The sequence below is a fragment of the Halyomorpha halys genome, unplaced genomic scaffold (assembly GCF_000696795.3).
Source record: "Halyomorpha halys isolate HHAL.00 unplaced genomic scaffold, Hhal_1.1 Scaffold179.1, whole genome shotgun sequence".
In the NCBI taxonomy this organism is placed as follows: domain Eukaryota; kingdom Metazoa; phylum Arthropoda; class Insecta; order Hemiptera; family Pentatomidae; genus Halyomorpha; species Halyomorpha halys.
Genome location: NW_027107000.1, coordinates 389,401 through 408,965, shown reverse-complemented (window position 1 = coordinate 408,965; position 19,565 = coordinate 389,401). Strand labels below are relative to the sequence as shown.

General features: G+C 30.1%; 1 protein-coding gene across 3 annotated transcripts in view; it reads left to right on the top strand.

Moving 5' to 3' along the window:
* The window catches only part of LOC136795284 (uncharacterized), a 171,632-nt gene that overhangs the window by 78,040 nt on the left and 74,027 nt on the right, over positions 1–19,565 (top strand). For all 3 annotated transcript variants that reach the window (XM_067045348.1, XM_067045347.1, XM_067045349.1), the window contains one exon: positions 12,835–12,902. In XM_067045348.1, coding sequence (XP_066901449.1) covers positions 12,885–12,902 — 18 coding nt within the window. In that variant the 5' untranslated portion in view covers positions 12,835–12,884. The remainder of the gene's footprint in view (positions 1–12,834; positions 12,903–19,565) is intronic.

Below are 19,565 nucleotides of genomic sequence, written 5' to 3'. Positions count from 1 at the left end.
AAGATAAATGCTGCAGATAAATTTAAGAATTCCTCCTCATTAATGTCTGAGACAGTACTTATACACTCGATGGTTACTAGAGCTATCCGAAGAGAAACCTTGCTTTGAGTGGATTGGTGCGATCGTGAATGATTTCTGATTTGGACTGTATCCAAACGGATTGCTGCCAAATGGATCGCTTGTGTGTGGCAGGATGATGGAATCACACATAGGAAGCTTGTATTCTGCTCCCGTACTTTGTAACTACTGACGAATGTTCGGAAAATTTGATTGATATTAGAAGATTCCCCAATTTTTTTTATGGAGGTTTTTCTTTAATTAATTAACCTTTGACTTAATTCTACATCCTAATAGTCGAGTTCACTCTCTCATGGACCTTGTTGATGATTCCTTTCTTATTCAAATGGCCTCCTAGGTATTTTAGATATTCAAAAAAGTAAGTTATGTGATTAAAAAGGAGTTTCTGTTGAGTATTTTAGTGAAAAAAAAAAAAAAAATAGAAATTCAGTGCCAGTTGAGCACCAATTCATAATAACCCCTTCTAATATAACTTATTTTTATTATTTCTACTTCTCCCTTTTCTGTTTAAAACTTCATACTGATCTGCACTCGTAAGACAGGGAAAGAACTCTCTCATTATGTTTCTTCATTTGAATATATTTTTTTAGACAGTACAAGAAGGAAGTGTGATTCTATTGTTTAAATGTCAATCACTACCAACTCAGTAGTATCAAATTACCATGATAGCAAAAGTTTTTATTTATCGATATTTCACATAAAGGCAATTTTAACTAATTAATCGTAAATATGTCACTTCATAAAAAGATTATTTTATTGACTTGCTGACTTTGTCAGGTCTGCTTTACCGAAACAAACGTTTAAAATTAAAGCCTAGTGTGCGTTACGTTTACGTAAAATATTAAAAAGTGTAAATTAATATTTTGTAGCAAGATGGGGTGGCGGTCAATAAAGGTATCAAGATAGTTAAAGAAAACAATTATTGTTAAACAACGTTTCGCCCCACCTTGCAGGGCTTCGTCAGGGCTGTTTAATTGAAACCGATATGTCAACTGAGATGAGAGAGATGTCAGTTGACATCTCTGTCTCAATCTGACAGCCCCTGACGAAGTCCTGCAATGTAGGGCGAAACGTTGGTTACCAATAAACAGTTTTCTTTTTACTATTTTGATACTTATTGACCGCCACTTGGACTATTTTCCTACAATCTACTTCATACGGTCAACTATCTTCTTCCAATAAGTAAATTAATATTGAGAAATGACATCTAAATGGAAAGGAAAGTTAGTATACAAACGTTATAGAAGAGAAACAGAACGTCCAGAGTGAAACGCAAGCGGTGAGCGGACTCCATGAGACCCTAGATAGCAAAGAGGCTTAAGGTCTTAGAGAACTCATATATTTTAGTAATGGCTGAAAAAGATAAAATTAAGAGAAACTTCCTTAAAATAATCGAACAAATTCCAAACTCAAAATGTTAAATATATGGCCTCTAAGTAACCCTCTTCAACTGTTTTCTTAATTTATATTTCTTTTTTGGTGAAAATTCCAAATCGTCTTCATCCCCCCTCTCCCCTGAGATTCCTATAATTCGCAATACTCGACAAAATGGAAAGGGTTCCAACCCATCACTTTTTTTCTTCCTTTATCTACCTTTTATTATTATTATTATCATTGTTAAATACAAATTCATACACGCTACTCTCGCACTTGGACAAATCAACTGTGCTAAATCTTTATGGACTCCATTCAACTCCAAATCATCAACGCCTTTCTTTTTACTTTTAAATCTCTTATCTCTCCAAAAGCACTATTTTTTTCTGAATCAATATAACAATTAATTTATTTAGTATCTAGAGGATGTCACCCTCCACTTCAACAGTGTAACCTAGTTCTGTATCAAAGATTTATTTTAGATACAATGAAGATAGTGGTCTAACCTCTCTGGTTCATCTTTAGGTTTTATTGAATTTATGCAAAAATGATATAGGCTTTTGAGTTTTATTGAAAATAGTGTATATCATATATTTTATCTAATTAGGTATTTATAGTTGATGTATTGTGAGGAGATAGATAGTGGGAGAGGGTGCGGTCAGTAGAAATTATCAGTTTTTGTTAGGTTAATTTCTATTTACTTCTATTTTGCTAATATCATGAAAACTGCTACTTCTACGAAAAAACTAATAATAACTTTTTTTTTAGAACGGTAAATAGGCTTTAATTTGATGCCTAATATACATCAGTAGGCCTAATAGTTCCTGAGATATAGCCGTAAAAAAAAAAATGTCAGAAAAACGAAAAATCGACATTTTCTGAATTTATTTTGCTATTATCATTAAAACTACTATTCCTACGAAAAAAACTAATTATAACATTGTTTTTAGGACAGCCCTCCCCGATCATCTCGCATTATAATTAGTCTAAATAATTTTCATCAAAAGCAAATTTTCCTATCGTGTAACGCGTTTATCCCAACAAGGTAACATTTTCATTATATCTTGATGTTTGCTGTTCGTAGCTCAACCGTTGTTGTTGAGTTCGCTCCTAGCACTCACAGGGTGGGCTTCTTTGTTTAACAATGACCCTAGGGTTCTTATAATAGTGGATTGGTTCACTTCAAGTCATTTATTTCTCGTGTGAATTTAGTTGGGTCTGCATTCACAGTTCAATGATGATTGTGGCAGGATGACGTCCACGACCTTTGTTGTCTTCTAACTCGAGATATCCACTACGAGACTTTTGAAACCAATACTCGCTCCAGCATATAGCCATTGATGATCACCAGAAATCATACTTCATTGGTATTACAATTAATTGAAGGAACACTGCGAACTAGTTTAAATTTGTAGAAATAAATTTCACGAAAATCATTCTTCGATATTTCCTTATTAATCTATCTAAACAGACAGAAACAGTGATTAAATTCAACCTCATACCACGCTTAACCTCACCTCATTTCTTTCTGCTTTAGAACATTGTTGTAATTCCGGTTACCTGACGTTTCATGGTAAATTTTACCACTAAATTAGTGGACTTGCAATGGGGAACTGCCTTGCTCCTGATATCTCTAATATTATTCTTAATGATCTTGACTCTATACTACCCCTACTTTCACAAGACATCATTTTCATTAAGAAGTACGTGGACGATCTCTTCCTTGTCCACAATCCTGACAGAATCCCCGAAATCCGATCAGCCTTTAACTCCTACTACTCTCCTCTTCGGTTTACTGTTGAAGGTGAATTTGACCATTCCCTCTCTTTTCTTGACCTGCTTATTATCAGAAATCCTGATGGCTCCATATCCACTGATTGGTATACCAAACCCACCTATTCTAGCAGACTCCTCAACTATTTTTCTCAACACCCTTATCACCAAATTATCAATGTTACTAAGAACCTTATTCACCGATCCTTTTATCTTTCTGACCCTCAATATCTCCAAACTAACATACAACGTATTAAACAGATCCTGTTAAACAACAATTTCCCTCATAAAGTGACAAACAAACTACTTGATACTTACATTAACCGTATTACTCCCGTTCCTCCATTTCTCAACCCACTCCACCTCTTTTTCAGCACAGGTCCCTTCCGTATATCCCCATTCTTTCTGACAATATTAAAAAATCCTTAAGATCCACTTTTCCCACCTTACGTCTTGGCTTGAAGTCCCACAACAACATTCTCTATTTTTTTCCAATGATTAAATTGTTTGGATTTTGGATAGAAGAGAGGACATAAAATAATGTTGATTATGATGTATGTGGAACTAACATTAAGGATCTCTTCTGTTAACACTATTGATTTTAAAGCGTAATAAAAGGTGGAAACTTCACTTTTTATCCATTACCTTAGCATCTATATTAATTAATAAAAAGTTATTATTATTAGTTTACTTTGAAAATAGCCAGTCTCTCTGTGTCATGTCGTTATCCCGTCTTGATTCAAGTTCCTCAATTAGTTTAGTCTTTAATAAAGCAGTTGAAATGTTGCCAGTTCATTATGCCGTACGCACGTAGTAGATTGTCTTGGCTTTGTTGTGTAAACATAGGACAACGAGATTAAGACTTGTATTATATAACGAAAAGATTAGTCGTGTCTGCGCCTTCTCTTAGATAAGGCGAGGTAAATTTATAATATTTGGCTTCAAGTGCTACTAATGAGGCATTTATCTTTCTAATATAAGTTATGCTTACTATTTTTTTCTCTCTACTACATGAAATATAGAAAACATGGAAGTTAATCGAATTTATTTATTTTTTTTATAAAACATAATTTGTTTTTTAATAATCCGTGATTTCAAAAAACGTCATTAATATAATAATCGTTCTTTGGTTGTCCTCTTTTACTATTTCTAACCACCATAGACCACAAAACTTGCAATATTAATTTGATTTATATAGCTTTAGAGCCATGAAAAATACCAGAGCTTCGTGTTTTACGATAGCTCGAGTAATTAAAGGTAAATCAAGCAAATTTTGTAGTTCTCTTTGTTTTGATAAGGTCATGTCAATAAAAAATGTTTACTACAGTTAGTGCAAGATCCCAAGAGGAGAAAAAAGGCAGTTATTTCACCCAAATTTTTTATTACTTAATTTTCACTAGGTATATTTTTACTAGTGAAAATTAATGAGACTGCCAAGTATAGGTAGGGGGAATAAAAAATAGCGGCTGTTTCAAAACGTTGAGTATAATTAATTTTTCATTCGGAGCTCTATATCTTTACAACTACCAACAACAATCGAAAATGTAAGAACAAGAACATCATTTAAAGTAAATTTGGTAAAATGTAAGCCCTAATAGAGCTGTTTACGTTCGATAGTTCTCGAGATATAGCTTTTTAAAAAGCAACATTTCATCAAAATGTTGTATGGATCGTACTAAAAGATCAGTAGTTAACGCATTTATTTTGAAAAATCTATATCTCAAAAACCATTTGACGTACTGATGTCTATTAGCACTCAAATTAAAGTTAATTTAATGAGCTATAAAGTAGTTTATGACGTTTATTTTCGTAGGAGTAGCAGTTTTCATGAAATTTGCTAAAATAAATTGATTTATAGTTGTTCGGACAAATTTTCATTTGCCAAATTTATATTCATATTTGAATATCATTACTACTACCCCTACGAAGATGAGTATTATAAACTACTTTATAGTAAGTTAAATTTCCTTTATTTTGAATGTTGGCAGACTTATGTGCGTCTTATAAGTCTAGAAATATATTTTTTTTAAAATACAACATTTTATCCGGACAACTAGAAATAAACATTTTGTGAGTTTATTTTGTCAAATATCATTCTTACTACTCCTATAAAGATAAACGTTATTAACTATTTTATAGTAAATTTAACTAGCATTAATTTGAGTGCTGGCAGATATTTGTGCATCGAAGGGTTCCTGAAATTAAGTTTTTCATAAATCAAACTTATTGTCCGCCCAACTATAAATCAATTTATTTTAGCAAATATCATGAAAACTACTATGTTAATAGACATCTGTACGTCACATAGTTCCTGAGATATAGATTTCTCAAAATAAATTAACTAACTACTGATATTTCAGTACATTTTTATGAAATGTTATTTTTGAAAGGCTATATCTCGAGAACTATTGGAGTAAATAGCTATATCAGGGATAATATTTCAGAAAATTTACTCTTCTTTAAATAATGTTCTTTTAAATTTTCTACTGTTGTTTTTGGTAGTTTTTAAGATATAGAGCTCCGAATGAAAAAATAATGTTTTATTAAGGTTTTGAAACTGCCGCAATTTTTTATTCCACCTACCTATGCTTGGCAGACTCATCAATTTTGACTAGTAATTATATATAGTTTTCATTAAAGTTATCAAAAATTGGGGTGAGATGACTGCCTTTTTTTAAAGTGGGACGAGTAGTCCGCAAAAAGTAATAAAAAATAAATCTTGGTAATTAGAACTTCAGTGCTCCGAAAGCTCCAGTAATCCGAACTGGTATTTAAAAAAAAGATACTTTTTTTGAGAAAAATCAGCAGGCAATAACATTTTTGTTTTAAGATAAAAGTGCATATATGTAAAGGACATTTTAAAATTCCCGATCTATAATATATTACGGGCAAGTAAGTGAAAATTTATACACAGTTTCGATATCGGGTAATCCAATTCTTATTAAAGCGTGGATAATATATTTTGGTCGAATTCAAAATAAATAATATATATAGTACAAATCTTTTGATCCTGTAAAACTAATTTATTTAATAGTAGAGATACCTGTGATACAAAATTTGTTGGTAAACTCTTTCTTTTTTTTTACTTATAAATGAACAATATTATAGTTTGGGCGAATTAAATCACCACTTACCATCACTGGCGATGTAGTTAAGACACAGTCTTAACAATTTGATGTCTATTGAATCCGGGCCTGGGGCGTTGACTTTTTTCATTGAGTGGCGGTCCCACAAAATGAAAAACTTTGACCCTCTAGCCATGATTAGGCAGTATAGGACTCCAATGTGAGTCGTGGCTGAAAAAAAATACATTTTTTTATAAGTTTAGTTTTTTATAATTTTTAAAACTCCAAACTATCAAATTTCTAATAAAATATGTAAAAAATAAATAAATAAAATTATGTACAATCATATTGTTGAATTTTTTTGTACCATTGTTCCTTATACCTTCTGTGATCTGATCTTTTCAGTAATCGAAACAACCCCCTTAATTAGAGCAATTAGTTTGGATTACTGAGATTACACTGGTGTTTATATCGGATTGAGAAAAAATGGGATGAATTTCGTCAAGTAAATATTGAAGTATTTAAGGTGCACTTTCCTAAGGGTTATTTTATTTGAGAAAAACCTAAACTTTTCACTTATTTTTTATTATAAGCTCAATATTGTGAAAAGAATCAACGAAATTAAAAACCTCCATGGCTTACTACTTATATCACAGTATATTTCCTGAAATTCGAACTGTAATAAATTTTTTTTCAAACAACGAGAAATCATGATTCTGTGAATTTATTATGGTGAATATCCTGGAAACTACTGGTCTTAATTATTTTTTTTTACATTTTAATAAACGTCATAACTAATTAATAGTACATTCCATAGTACATTACAAGCCTACATTTGAGTTTTAAACAACATCTGTACGACTAATGATTCCTTTGATATGGATATCTATCACTCTCAAAATAAATTCAGTAATTACTGATTTTGCTTTATTTCGCCATGAAATGTTGCTTTTGAAACTGTATCCCTGGAACTATTGAACGTAAAAAAAACTTTATAAACATATATTAGCAAATTTACTCTATTGTAAATTATATCATGTTTAGTTTTTTTAATGTTTTTAGTGGTTTGATGATATGGATCTCCGAATAAAAAATTAGTTTTTCGTAACGTTTTGAATTAATTTAATTTTTAATACTAACTATTTACCGTTTTTATAGAAGTATTCAATAATTGGGTAACATAAATTGATTGTTTTTGTTTTTTTCCATCTAACTATCCACACTCTATCATCAGCGCAAAACACTGGAAAATTCTTTGTAGAATTTACTCTTTTCCGGTGCTTGTCCTATTGCATCTTGAGATCACTACATGGACTCATCATACTTGAAAATCGCAATTAAAAAGAAATACTTTAAATTTTAAATCTGAAAAAGAGATAAATCCACCTGTGATTTAAAAGCATACCCCCTGTAAAAACAATCCAAATTAGTGTTGGACAAAAATTAATTTAAATTAAAATTACTTTTTTATCATAGGTCAATTGAACTTATTAGTAACAATAATAATTGTGGTCCGTAATTAGAATTATTAGTTGAGCTGAAATCATTGGATTTACTATTTATTAAAAATTTTATTGTAATTAATTTTCGTCGAAACTGATTGAATTATTAGTGCCGCGGCACACAGTTGGGCCAAATCCAAATTTTTAGAATTATGAAACTTACCATTCTTTGTGAAATACTTAATCCGAACTAAATATGAAATCTACAAACATATCCGAAGCAGTTATTTAAAAAATTCGATGTACTATTAGAATTATAAAAATTTCAAAAATTAAGAATTATAAAAAACGTATGCCCAAAAACTTTATACATCGCTGCGAGGGAAATCTTATTTTAATAATAAATTGTTAAATAATTAGAAAATTATGCAATAATCTTTTTTTATTTTATTTATTTAGTTTTTTTTTATGACCCGATGAATTAATTGAATTATCACATTCAAGTTTAAGTGAAATATTTGGCAGCTCTGACATCTGAAGAACTTCCAGGAAAATATTTTAACTTTAGGTATTTTACGAATTCTTTCAAGGTAGTAAAAGTCATTTGAAACTATAATAGGAGCCTGTGAATATTAACATTCCACATTAGAACGAGAAATATAATATATATAATTCATAACATTATTCACAATAATATTAATATTAGTTTATATAGTTTTATACTATATTATATAGTTTTCACCTTTTTTTTGTTCCTTTTTGACCACGCAGCCCGACCATCTCCTTCATATTCAGTTACAGTCAATCTTTTTTTTTTTTCATATAATATTAATAATTTGTTTGTATTTTGGAATGAGTTTGTTCAGAATAATAATACAGAAAATAAAAACTGGGCTTTAGTGCCTTAGAATAGAAAGAAAAATTCAACAAATAAATATAATATAACAAAATTGAAATGATGTTCAATCGAAATATAACTTCTAGAGAGAGAGAAATGCTTTATTCATCCATGCTGCCCAAATACATCGGGTTGCTACATTATACAGCATACTAATCAATCCGTGATCGGACATATACAAATTACATATTTTTACATGATATAATAAAAAAGAGAGAAAACATTTTTTTTTCCACAGTTTTCTTTTACGATCGATTCCAGTCTACACACTAAACACAAATATTTCAATTTATTCCATTTCCCCCCCCCCTTTCTTTCCCTTCCATTTCACAATTTTCATTTCATTTGATCGACAAATTCACTCTCCCGATTCCCTCTCTCAGATCCACCCCACAAATCCAGCTAAACCAATTCTAGTCACAGCAGTAGATCAGTCTACAGTAAAACAAACAAATAAATACCGTTTACCAAATCAAAACTAATACATAGATTTAAAGGAAAATGTAATAAAAGGTTGGTTAAAAGAAATATTGAATTGGATAAATAAATAAAATTTAATAATAAATTGAAACAATAATTTTTTTTTGGCAAAAAAGAGCAAATAATATTAACTTCCATATTTACTTATTTTAATTGAATACAGAGGGAATTCATTTACAATATAATAAAGAATAAAATAAAAGTTCTGATGAATGTGTAATGCCTAAAAAAGTTACAAGTTTATACAACTCTTTTTATTTATATTGGTACTTGTATGGTTCTTAGTTCAAACCATTTTGAATGAAAAGAAAGTTGAACTGGTAGTGATCAAAATTTTTTTTTGGACTTAACGTGATTTTCTCAAGAAATATTAATAACTATAAAAAGTTAATATATTTTATTACACTTACCTTGGGGTGAGTTATCCATAATGTTGTAACTAATAAGAGGCCACTGACATCAATAGTACTATAAATAAAATTGAAACTTAAAATTAAATAAACAATAATTAAAAAATAGATTTAACATTAATGTTATGAACAAATAATTTTGCTTAGCAGAAGATATCGGATTAATATTAGTTAAGGTGTAAAAAGGAAAATATGTGTGTAATTTATACAGAATATGGATTTTCTTATCTTGCCCAGGTTTTAATACTATTTGTCTCACTGTGCGACGGTATCAGAGGTTTTGTACCAAGACGTTTGTGGGAGGATCATGTTAAGGCTGACTTTGCCTAGTAGGTTATTAAGAATTAATTATTGGTAATATCTGGATCGAATCATCTATTTCGCTAAGCCTTTTTAATAGAGTTATTATCATAAACTTTCCATATTTTGTACTATACAAGATCTTTTAAAATACAAATTCTCTTTGAATCAATACAGTCAATCAATATCTATGCAGATCTTTACATTTGAGACACGGTCCACTTGTTCTATTGAACTTTGTCTTCCAAGTATTTTGTTAGTTTTCTGGCGTTGAATAAATTGTTGAAAAGCCACCGAAGAAAAACTCCCATATCCAAATATAAACACAGCTAATAATATACATTTAGTCGAACCAGGAATTAGTTGGAATCCAAAACCCCTAGAATTCCCGTTTAAGATGTTTCTCTGAAAGTCAGAGTTTCCTTTTACACAAGTCACCTTATAGATGAGATAATTCTAAGTAATACACGTAGATTTATATTCTACTCAAACCTTCAGCGAATCCCTATTTTTTTAAATTTATTTATTTAATGTAATTTACATCTGTACAAAATAATAAATACAACAAGTAAATATGTGGAATGTTTCATTTACACTTGAAAATCTTGGAAAGGAACCACCCATTGGTAGTGCTTCAAGCCTTAATTTAAATTAGAAGGTCCCGTGGCCATCTTCTTTTCAGGCGCTTCGGAGGATTATCAGAGATTGTTAAGGATGAGAGATTAAGAACTAGTGGTTTAGGATGGGTAAGGAGTTTGGAATGAAAAGACACATATCATTTTTGGCCATCTACAGCGAATGGGATGTAAAGGTCTTTGTGGATGAGTTTATTTATAACGTTATAAGGAGCATCAAGGATTTTACGTAGGATTTTGGATTGTAAGGATTGGATGCGGGAGTAATTTGATGGTTTAGTAGAGCCTCAGAGCTCAATTCGGCATGTCCAAATAAATCCCTCTTAAAACGAATAATGGTCTACTAAAAAAAAAAAAAAAAAGGATTTTTTTTTTAATTTATTTTATTTTTTGAGGTTGTGTAGCATTGTTTCTCGATCACTTGAATAAATTTGTTAAATATTTATTGTTTGTGATGTAATATTAGAAAACTTTAAATCTATATTCAACTCAGTATTAAAGTCCTTCTGAACTACATTTAACCATCTAATATACTCCTGAAACGTAGGTAGTAAAACTCAAATGTTATATAAACAAAGATGATCTAAATTTGGATTCGCGGATATTTATTCTCTTCGGGGCATTAACCTGAAAACATTTCCATGTTACTAGCGAGAAAGACGTAAACAATGCAACAGAATAAATGAAGTCTGCTCGCGTCTGGTTTAGTCTATTTTCTCTTTGCGTTGATTGATCTCAGATCATTAAGAGTCTCGCTGAGCTAAAAGCGCTTTGGCTGCTTCTACTTGCCCCGATGTTGTGACACAATTTTCTTTGTTTTACTTCATCTAAGTATTTTTAAACTCTTTGATATTTCCATATTTTATGTAATAGTAATGTAACCATTAAGAACTAGGATCTGTAAATAGTTACTTCCCTAGAATATTCATGGAATTCTCATTTATGCCATCGTTAAAATTTTGTTGATTTTGGCAAAACGGCGTGATTTACAATTCTCAGGCCACTGCTGATGTATAGTTGTGAAGTCTGGGGAGCGGCATCCTGTATGAAAAGGAAAAAATTACAATCTTTTAAAAATAAAGTCAAATGAATTTCAGTGGATGCTCCTTGGTTTGTTAGAAACAGCCAATGGAATCGGGAATTACAAATAGAGACAATTGAGGATTACATAAAATAAATTTTCATGAAGTTCCACTCTCAGTTACTTACAGTTAAAGGAGCAGTGACCTACAACTTGGGAAACCCAACCACGACCCGATGACTGAAACCAAGGCTGCTGCAGGACATCCTGTTATAAGTTCTATATTTATCAGTTGTGTTATTGTCACTCTAAAATTTTATTTTATCTTAATTTCTTTCTTTTTTTTTCTTCTTTATCTTTTCTTAAATTCACTTTCTTTTTTTTTTTCCATTAGAAATCAATTATTTATTTTGTTAAATCCATAAATGTCATTACTTTTGTTAACAACTTTACTGTTATCTTTTATTAAGATTTTTTTCTTTTATCTATTTATTTTATCTCAATTTTTTATTTTTATTTTATAACGTTGTATGTAGTCAGGGGTGTCTTTTGTATGAGATTATACCCCCCTCCCCATAGTCAATTATATAAAAAAAAATTCATGAAGTTCCGCTCCCAGTTACCGACAGTTAAAGGAGCAGTGACCTACAACTTGGGAAACCCAACCACTACCCGAAGACTGAACCCCAGGCTGCTGCAGGACATCCTGTTATAAGTTCTATACTTATCAGTTATGTTATTCTCACTCTAAAATTTTGTTTTATCTTAATTTCTTCATCTTTTTCTTAAGTTCTCTTCCTTTCTTTTTTCCATTAGAAGTCAATTATTTATTTTGTTAAATCCATAAATGTTATTGTTTTTGTTATTAACTTTGCTTTTATCTCTTATTAAGAATTATTATTTTGATCTATTTATTTGATCTTAATTTTTTTTCTTTATTTATAACATTGTATATAGTTAGGGGTGTCTTTCCCAATTTTGGGTAATCCATATCTCTGGAACCATTAGACGCACAGATATCTATTATCACTTAAATAAAAGCTAGTTTAATGTGATTTCAAGGAGTTTATGATGTTTTCGTAACAGTAGTAGTTTTCACTATATTTGCCAAAATTAATTCACTAAGTGTTGACTTTATGATTTTTCTGTTTGGTTTTTGAAATATGTAAATTAATTTTGAATAAATGTTCAAGTCTATGAATCTGAACCTTAATTGTTAGTATATCTTAAATTTTCAATTACAAACATATTTTATATTAAATATATTTCCTTTAATTTTACTTTGTATTTAGAAAAATCAATTCTAATGGTTACTTCATACTCAAATTAATATTTTTTAAAATCTATATTTGTTGCAGAGTTTAAATCCGAGCTTCTTACCGCCGTTGGTACAAGGAGAAAAATAAGGATGGAAAGTGACGAGGAGGTAAGTTTTAATTTTATCTTTATTTGATAGAATTATTTTGTTTTATTAGACTTTTATTTTTTTTTTAATTAAAGGTTATTTAATATCATTCAATATACGAAGGGCTTGGGAAGGGGGAGGGGAGGGGATAGAGAACATGATAAACAAATTTAGATATAAATTCTTCAGTGCAGTGAAGGAGTTTCGAAAAAATCTTTTAAAAATTCTTATATAATGTTCTATATAGTTCATATTCCTTATTATAATACGTAAATATGTTTACGAACATAAATACGGAATTACGATGTTTGATCCACAAACTCGCTAAATAGCTTCATAGCAAAAATTATATTAATTTTTGTTTAATATTTTCATAATGTGACCTAAATGATTTAAAATACTTGATAGTATTTTTTTATTTTGTCATGAATGGTACTCAATTGCATCACTATCACATATTATCCAAGAGTGGCAGAATCTAATATTTATAATTAAATAAAATAAAACAATGTATAAAGCTAAAATGTATTTTATATAAAAACAGGAGATACTGTTAATAAACAGGAAATGTGAAAGTGTTTATCTCGTTTTTTATTATTTGTTTTTATCCTACTGATGGTTCTTACTTTTGACCGATATTTTAGGCGTATGAATCTTTCAAAACTTGACTAATTTGGTATAATTGTGATAGTAATTATACTCGGTAATTGAATTAATTACAACAAATGATGAAATAACGAATTAAATGACCCATTTCGGAAATATCTTGGGGAAACTAATAGCTCTACCAAATGTAGGCCTGTTTGAAACCATTCCAATTTTTAAAAATAGCCATAAAGTGGCTAAGGGGTACTTCCGATTCAAATCAAAACTACCCATGCCAACATCTCCCCGTTAGAACTTATACAACACTCGTGGGAAAACTTTTTTAATTTATTTAATTTTTTACAACAATGTTCTCTTGAATCTTTTCATTCGGAACCAACTATTTTGAAAGTTTTTTCTTTTTTTTCGCCTTGGTAGAATATTTTCATACGTTTGTAAAGAATACTAAAGTATTATTGAGTTTAGTTTATTTATTTTCGTATTCGATGGCCCCTACCAGCGTCTATAAAAGCGTACCTCTCAGAAAAAATCTATTAATTTGAAGAGAGAATTCGGTTTGACATGAATGAGTTTGAACTACGGAAGTGTACTACAAGTTAGCGTTCTAACTGTTCGGCTGTAAATTCTTTATTTGAAATGAATAATTTAATGAAACAATATTAAACCTAAAAATGGTTTCCTTAAGGTTAGTCCTTTCAAATATTTTTAGGTTAGAAGTTAGATTACGACCGCAAACCCTAGAAAATATTCAGTAGTTTTTTTTTTTGCTACATTTGTTACTATTTTCATCTAAAACTGAAATTAAATAAAAAAACAAAACAATTCATTAATACAAACTCTTTATAGAATTATAGCGACATATTTTCTCTGTAAAGATTCAAAATTGGGTTTTGTTTGTTGAAATATGATGAAATGATGTTTTTTTTTTCTAAAACACCAATATATTTGTAAATTCAATCATTCAACATTTTTTTATGACTCTCTTCCTGGTCGTTTCTGACATACGTGGAGGGGGGAGGGTTTAATGTACAGGTAACTAACCTATTCTAATCATGGTGGAAGATCAAGTCCCCCCCCCTCTAGACCGGATTCGAATTGCAAAGACTTGCGCCTCAACCACCTGCGTTGCAGACATCCCCTCAGTCGTTCAATAAACTTATTTTTTGTTTTGTTTTGACTATTATTGCTAGTGAAATTCTTTTGATAAAGGGATACTCCTATCCAAATTACTAAGGTCTGGATTTTTATTTACAAAACAATAGTCAGTATTTAATTTAAAAAGTAAAATATTTATTATAAACACAATATATTTACAAACATTTCTTAATATACGAAACCCCTACGTACTATAAAATTTATTAAATTAAACAACCTACAATTTATATTTAAAAAAATCTTTGTTCATTCTGCAAATAAATGTTATTTTATTTTCTTAATGATTAAAGGAGAACTTTTATTTATTTTTATTATTTTAATTAACTATTTTGAAAGAAAGCTATATATTGTTTCTTTCAATTTAACTCGAACTAATTAGAGCATATTTAGTCATTAAAATCTTTGAATAGCGTATAAATCTACTTTTTTCATTACTATGCATCATAAGAAATTGCAAGATACTTGTTTTTGAACCGTATTAACATTAAATAGTCTGGAATTTTGTTAAGCACCTCTTCAAATGTTCAGTAGATTTCTCTCCCAATTTAAATAGGACTTGATTCAAACGGAATGATAGTATTAGGTCAATATTACTTGTGAGCGAAATTTTTTTTTTAATTAAAGAGCTTTTTTTTGTTAAAGCTTAGTTTTAAGAAATTGGAGTTTTATCAATGGGTAGCTTCTCCACATCTTTGTATCATGTCATTATATCACTTACAGCAAATTTACTTGATGTATATATATTTATACAGTTATAAATAGCAATAAATTATTAAAAAAAGTTTTAAGAAAAACTCTTTCTTACTTTTGATCTATTTTATGTTTTGGCCCCTTCATTAAGAATTCATTACATATCGTCATGGCCTAGCTCAAGTCAAAAAAGAATATTTTAACGTTTAAAAATAGTTTCGTGAATTCTTTGTAATTAGAACCCTATCAGAGGGGACCCATCAATCATCGTTGTTTCATATACAATTTGTTTTATTTTTCATAAAAATATAAGTCCTAGGTTACTTTTTATTGTTTTTGATTTTATTAGTTCTTTAGATTCACTGGTGACTACGCTTTCATGTTTATCAAAATAATCGAATGATGAGTCCGGTTTGATTCCGGAAGTTTTAAGTTCCTGAAATTTATTGAATTTCTGATGGATGGGTTATATTCGATTAGTCCAAGGAATAAGTATTGACTTAGCTTTTTCTTAGACAAATATTCAATAGTCTTACCAAAATTTGTCAGTGTATGTCTTTACGATTAGTGGCGAATAATATCTCTACACTTTATGTGTATAATTTAGTAGTACTTTAATATTATAAGAATTTTTTTAAATATTTATTTTTTGCTATTTACAACTGTACATTATAATGTATTTAGTAAATCTGATTTAAGTTAAATTGGAGTGTTACAGGCGTGTAGAGAAACTACCCATTAGTAGCACTCTAATGACATTTTACATTAGCTGGTCTCGTGGATATCTTCTTTTTAGGGTCCTCGGAGGATTGTCAGGAATGGAAGAGGATGCAAGATTAGAAACTAGGGAGTTTGAGTGGTTAGAGAGTTTATAATGGAAGGAGTGATATCTGGTTCGGGCTAGATCGGTTACATAGGGAACTTATTATAATAATAGTATTTTTTTTTTATAATTGCCTCTATATGGCAAGTTAAAACATCGGATCACAAGAAAGATAAAATTATTCGTTCATTAAACTTCTGTAAATAGATCCAGAAAATATTGAATTATATTTATATTGATTAAATGAGAAGAAACTTATTTATTTTATAACAAAAAAAAATATTTATTTATGTTTAAAATCGCCAATTATTTATTTAAATAAAGATTTGAGTTCTGATTATAACGTTTTCTAAAAAAGCAATAACAATTAATTAATTAACTTAATCTTAAGCATATTAACAGTTAATAAAAAGATTAATAAACATTTTAGGAGAGAATTTGTTAGTTGTTTATGTTCATTGATCTATTTTAGCTGTTAGGCATTAGTTTAGATCTGGTTAACAGAGTTGTATACACAAAGCGGGGCAGGGTATACCATTCCGCAAGGCGCATCAATCTGCACTTCCATGGAAGCAGGCGTTTTATTATAGCACCAGGAAGTTACAACGCTTTTAGAACTGGCTGTCTGCGTGGTCCTTGCAATTGGTTACCAAAATGCAAAGTCATGATTCAGCGTTGCCATCGAAGTTTAACAATGAGAATCCTCTCCTTATTATTGATTATACAAAGGCTAAGGAAATTCGTATTAAAAAAAAAAAAAAAAAAAAAAGTGTAAGCTTTATTATTATTGTTTAATTTTTATAATAATTATGTGGCATTTTATCACTGCTTCCTCATTCTAGTCGGGAATGGTTTTATTTTAATTCGTCCAGCTTTCTCGTTATCTTCAAACAATGTCTTCCCTGAAATGCGTTCACTGATAAATAATATTTATATATTTTTTCTAATAAATTATATTTAAAATACATAAATTTTATACATGAATCGGCATCCATATATGATTATTTTGAGATGTTTTAAAAAATAAAATCCTTCTTGAATTAATGTGCAGAATTTTCATTGGTATATCTGTCATGGGAGCGCGGTAGCCACGGGGTAAAGCGCGTGGCTATTAACTCTAATGACCCGAGTTCGAATCCGGCATGGAAGAAAATTGTCTTCTGTTACACTGTAGCCGTCAGTCAGCCCTGTGGGTTCTGAAGCCTTCCTGGGGTCCACCCAGCCTCTTAAATTGGGTACCCTTAATTGGGTAAAAAACTGCCGGTCGAGCATGATTCTGACCATATCACCTCCTTGCACAACCTTTGGTCTAGTAACAGTACTTCTTTACAAAGTACTGAACTCCTGACCCTTCATGGATTGTAGCGGTACAGATTTAAATTTAAATTTGATATAAAATGTCAAAGATGGTTCAATGATTGTTTAAGTTACTTTTCTTTCATAGAAATATAATTAGGAATATATATAAACATCATTGCCATATAAAAGTCAAAAATAGTTCAGTGATTGTTGAAGTTACTTTTTTTCATAGAAATATAACTAGGAATATATAAAAACATACAATGGTATATAAAATGTCAAAGATGGTTCAATGATTGCTTATTTTCATTTTTTTTCATAAAAATATAACTAGGAATATATTAAAAAAAATCATAATATCATTATGAATTATCATAAATCATTTCATAATATGTCAAAGAAGGTTCAATGATTGTTTAAGTTACTTTAAAAAAAAAAAAATGAAATATAACTAGGAATATACAAAACCTCATTTTCTGATCTGACTTACACTTACCCAGTGGTCCAGACGTAAGTATTAGCATCATCCCAAAAAATAGGGTTCCCGATGCCAATAATTTTCAAATTCGCCAAATGTTATTTTTTATATCAATTAACCTAAAAAGAAAAGGAAATGTCTAAAATTCATATTTTTACACTTGGGCAGAAGTGGGTTAATTAATTCTTTTTATTTTAATTTCCGTTTTAACCTACACCATTCAGTCCTCCAGTAATCTTATACAATGCTGAAGAAGCCCACTTCCTAGGATTTCAGTTAGGAACTGCTCGTTTTTTCAGACATTTTTACTGTACAAATGCTTTAAGTTTTCAATTTATTACAAAACCCTTATAAACATTTCTGTCTACAATCCTATGTAGGCTAAAAGAGTTGAGATTTCAGGCTTCACGAAACCAGGGAATTCTCCTCAAACCTAAATCCTACAATTATCCTTGCTTATTAATGTAAACATATAGTTCAAATGTTTAAAGAATATTTATTCATGGCATGGCTAGTAATTGGCCTTAAGTTTTTTTTTAGATATTCTGTACTGACCTGTAGGCCCTTTCTTTTATTTGCTTTGGACCTCAGTGTCTTTGTTGCTGACACAGAAAAGTTATTCAATGCAAGAGTATGTCTTTTCTAAAACAAGACATACAGCATTTTTCAGATTTCTAGAGCTTATGCAACCCCTGTTGTGGATGTGCTACTTCAAAACTAATGTTCATTTTTCCTGGAACATCGCGTTGGACTCAGTTCTCTATCAACCGCCCCTAACTATCCTCACTCCTTAGAGTTTAGTATAAATATTCATTTATGTGTTTTAGATGAGGAAAATTCGATCTAAGCTCTAAAGCAGATGTGGCCAACAAGTCCGTTCGATCGCCAGGGCAATTTAATCGCTCGCAATGTCGGGTGGAATTCAGTGTACTATAAACTTTGAAGCGATTGTAGAAGACAAAACCTTTTAGTAATACCTTAGTGCATTCTGGGAATTTGCAAAAATCATGAATTCCTAAAACTCTGATAGCTTGACACTGCGACATTGTCTGCCCACTCAGCACAATATATTTTATAACGTATAATTATAAAATATATTTTAATAATAAATAATTATTGTTATTGCTTTTACATAAGTATGTCGATAAGCCGTATATCTATCGATAAGGTATACTCAGCGAGCTATTCATAGATTAGCAAAAAGTATGTCATATTATCTTTATGATTTTTTGTCCTGGCCTCAAAAAAAAACTCGAAACTGAAATTAAATTATAAGCCTTACTGTGCATTTTCATAACAAATGTTCATATTTACGAACAAATAGTACAACTTATACATTGAAGTTGATAAAAAAATTAAATTGCATTTTAAATTAGAGTCTAAATTCCAACAAATCCCATCAAATCACCTTTATCCTTCGTCGTAAATCTACTGACTGTCCTACAGTTTCATTTAATAATGTTACTCTTACCCCTGTCGAACAATTCCGCTACCTTGGACTACATTTGGACAAACGATTAACCTGGAATCCTCACACCAGACTGAAAAGACAGGAAACTGCACGTCGATTTCTTTGTCACAAATAAAATTATACATAAAGAACTTAATGTTCCCTATGTAACCGATCTAGCCC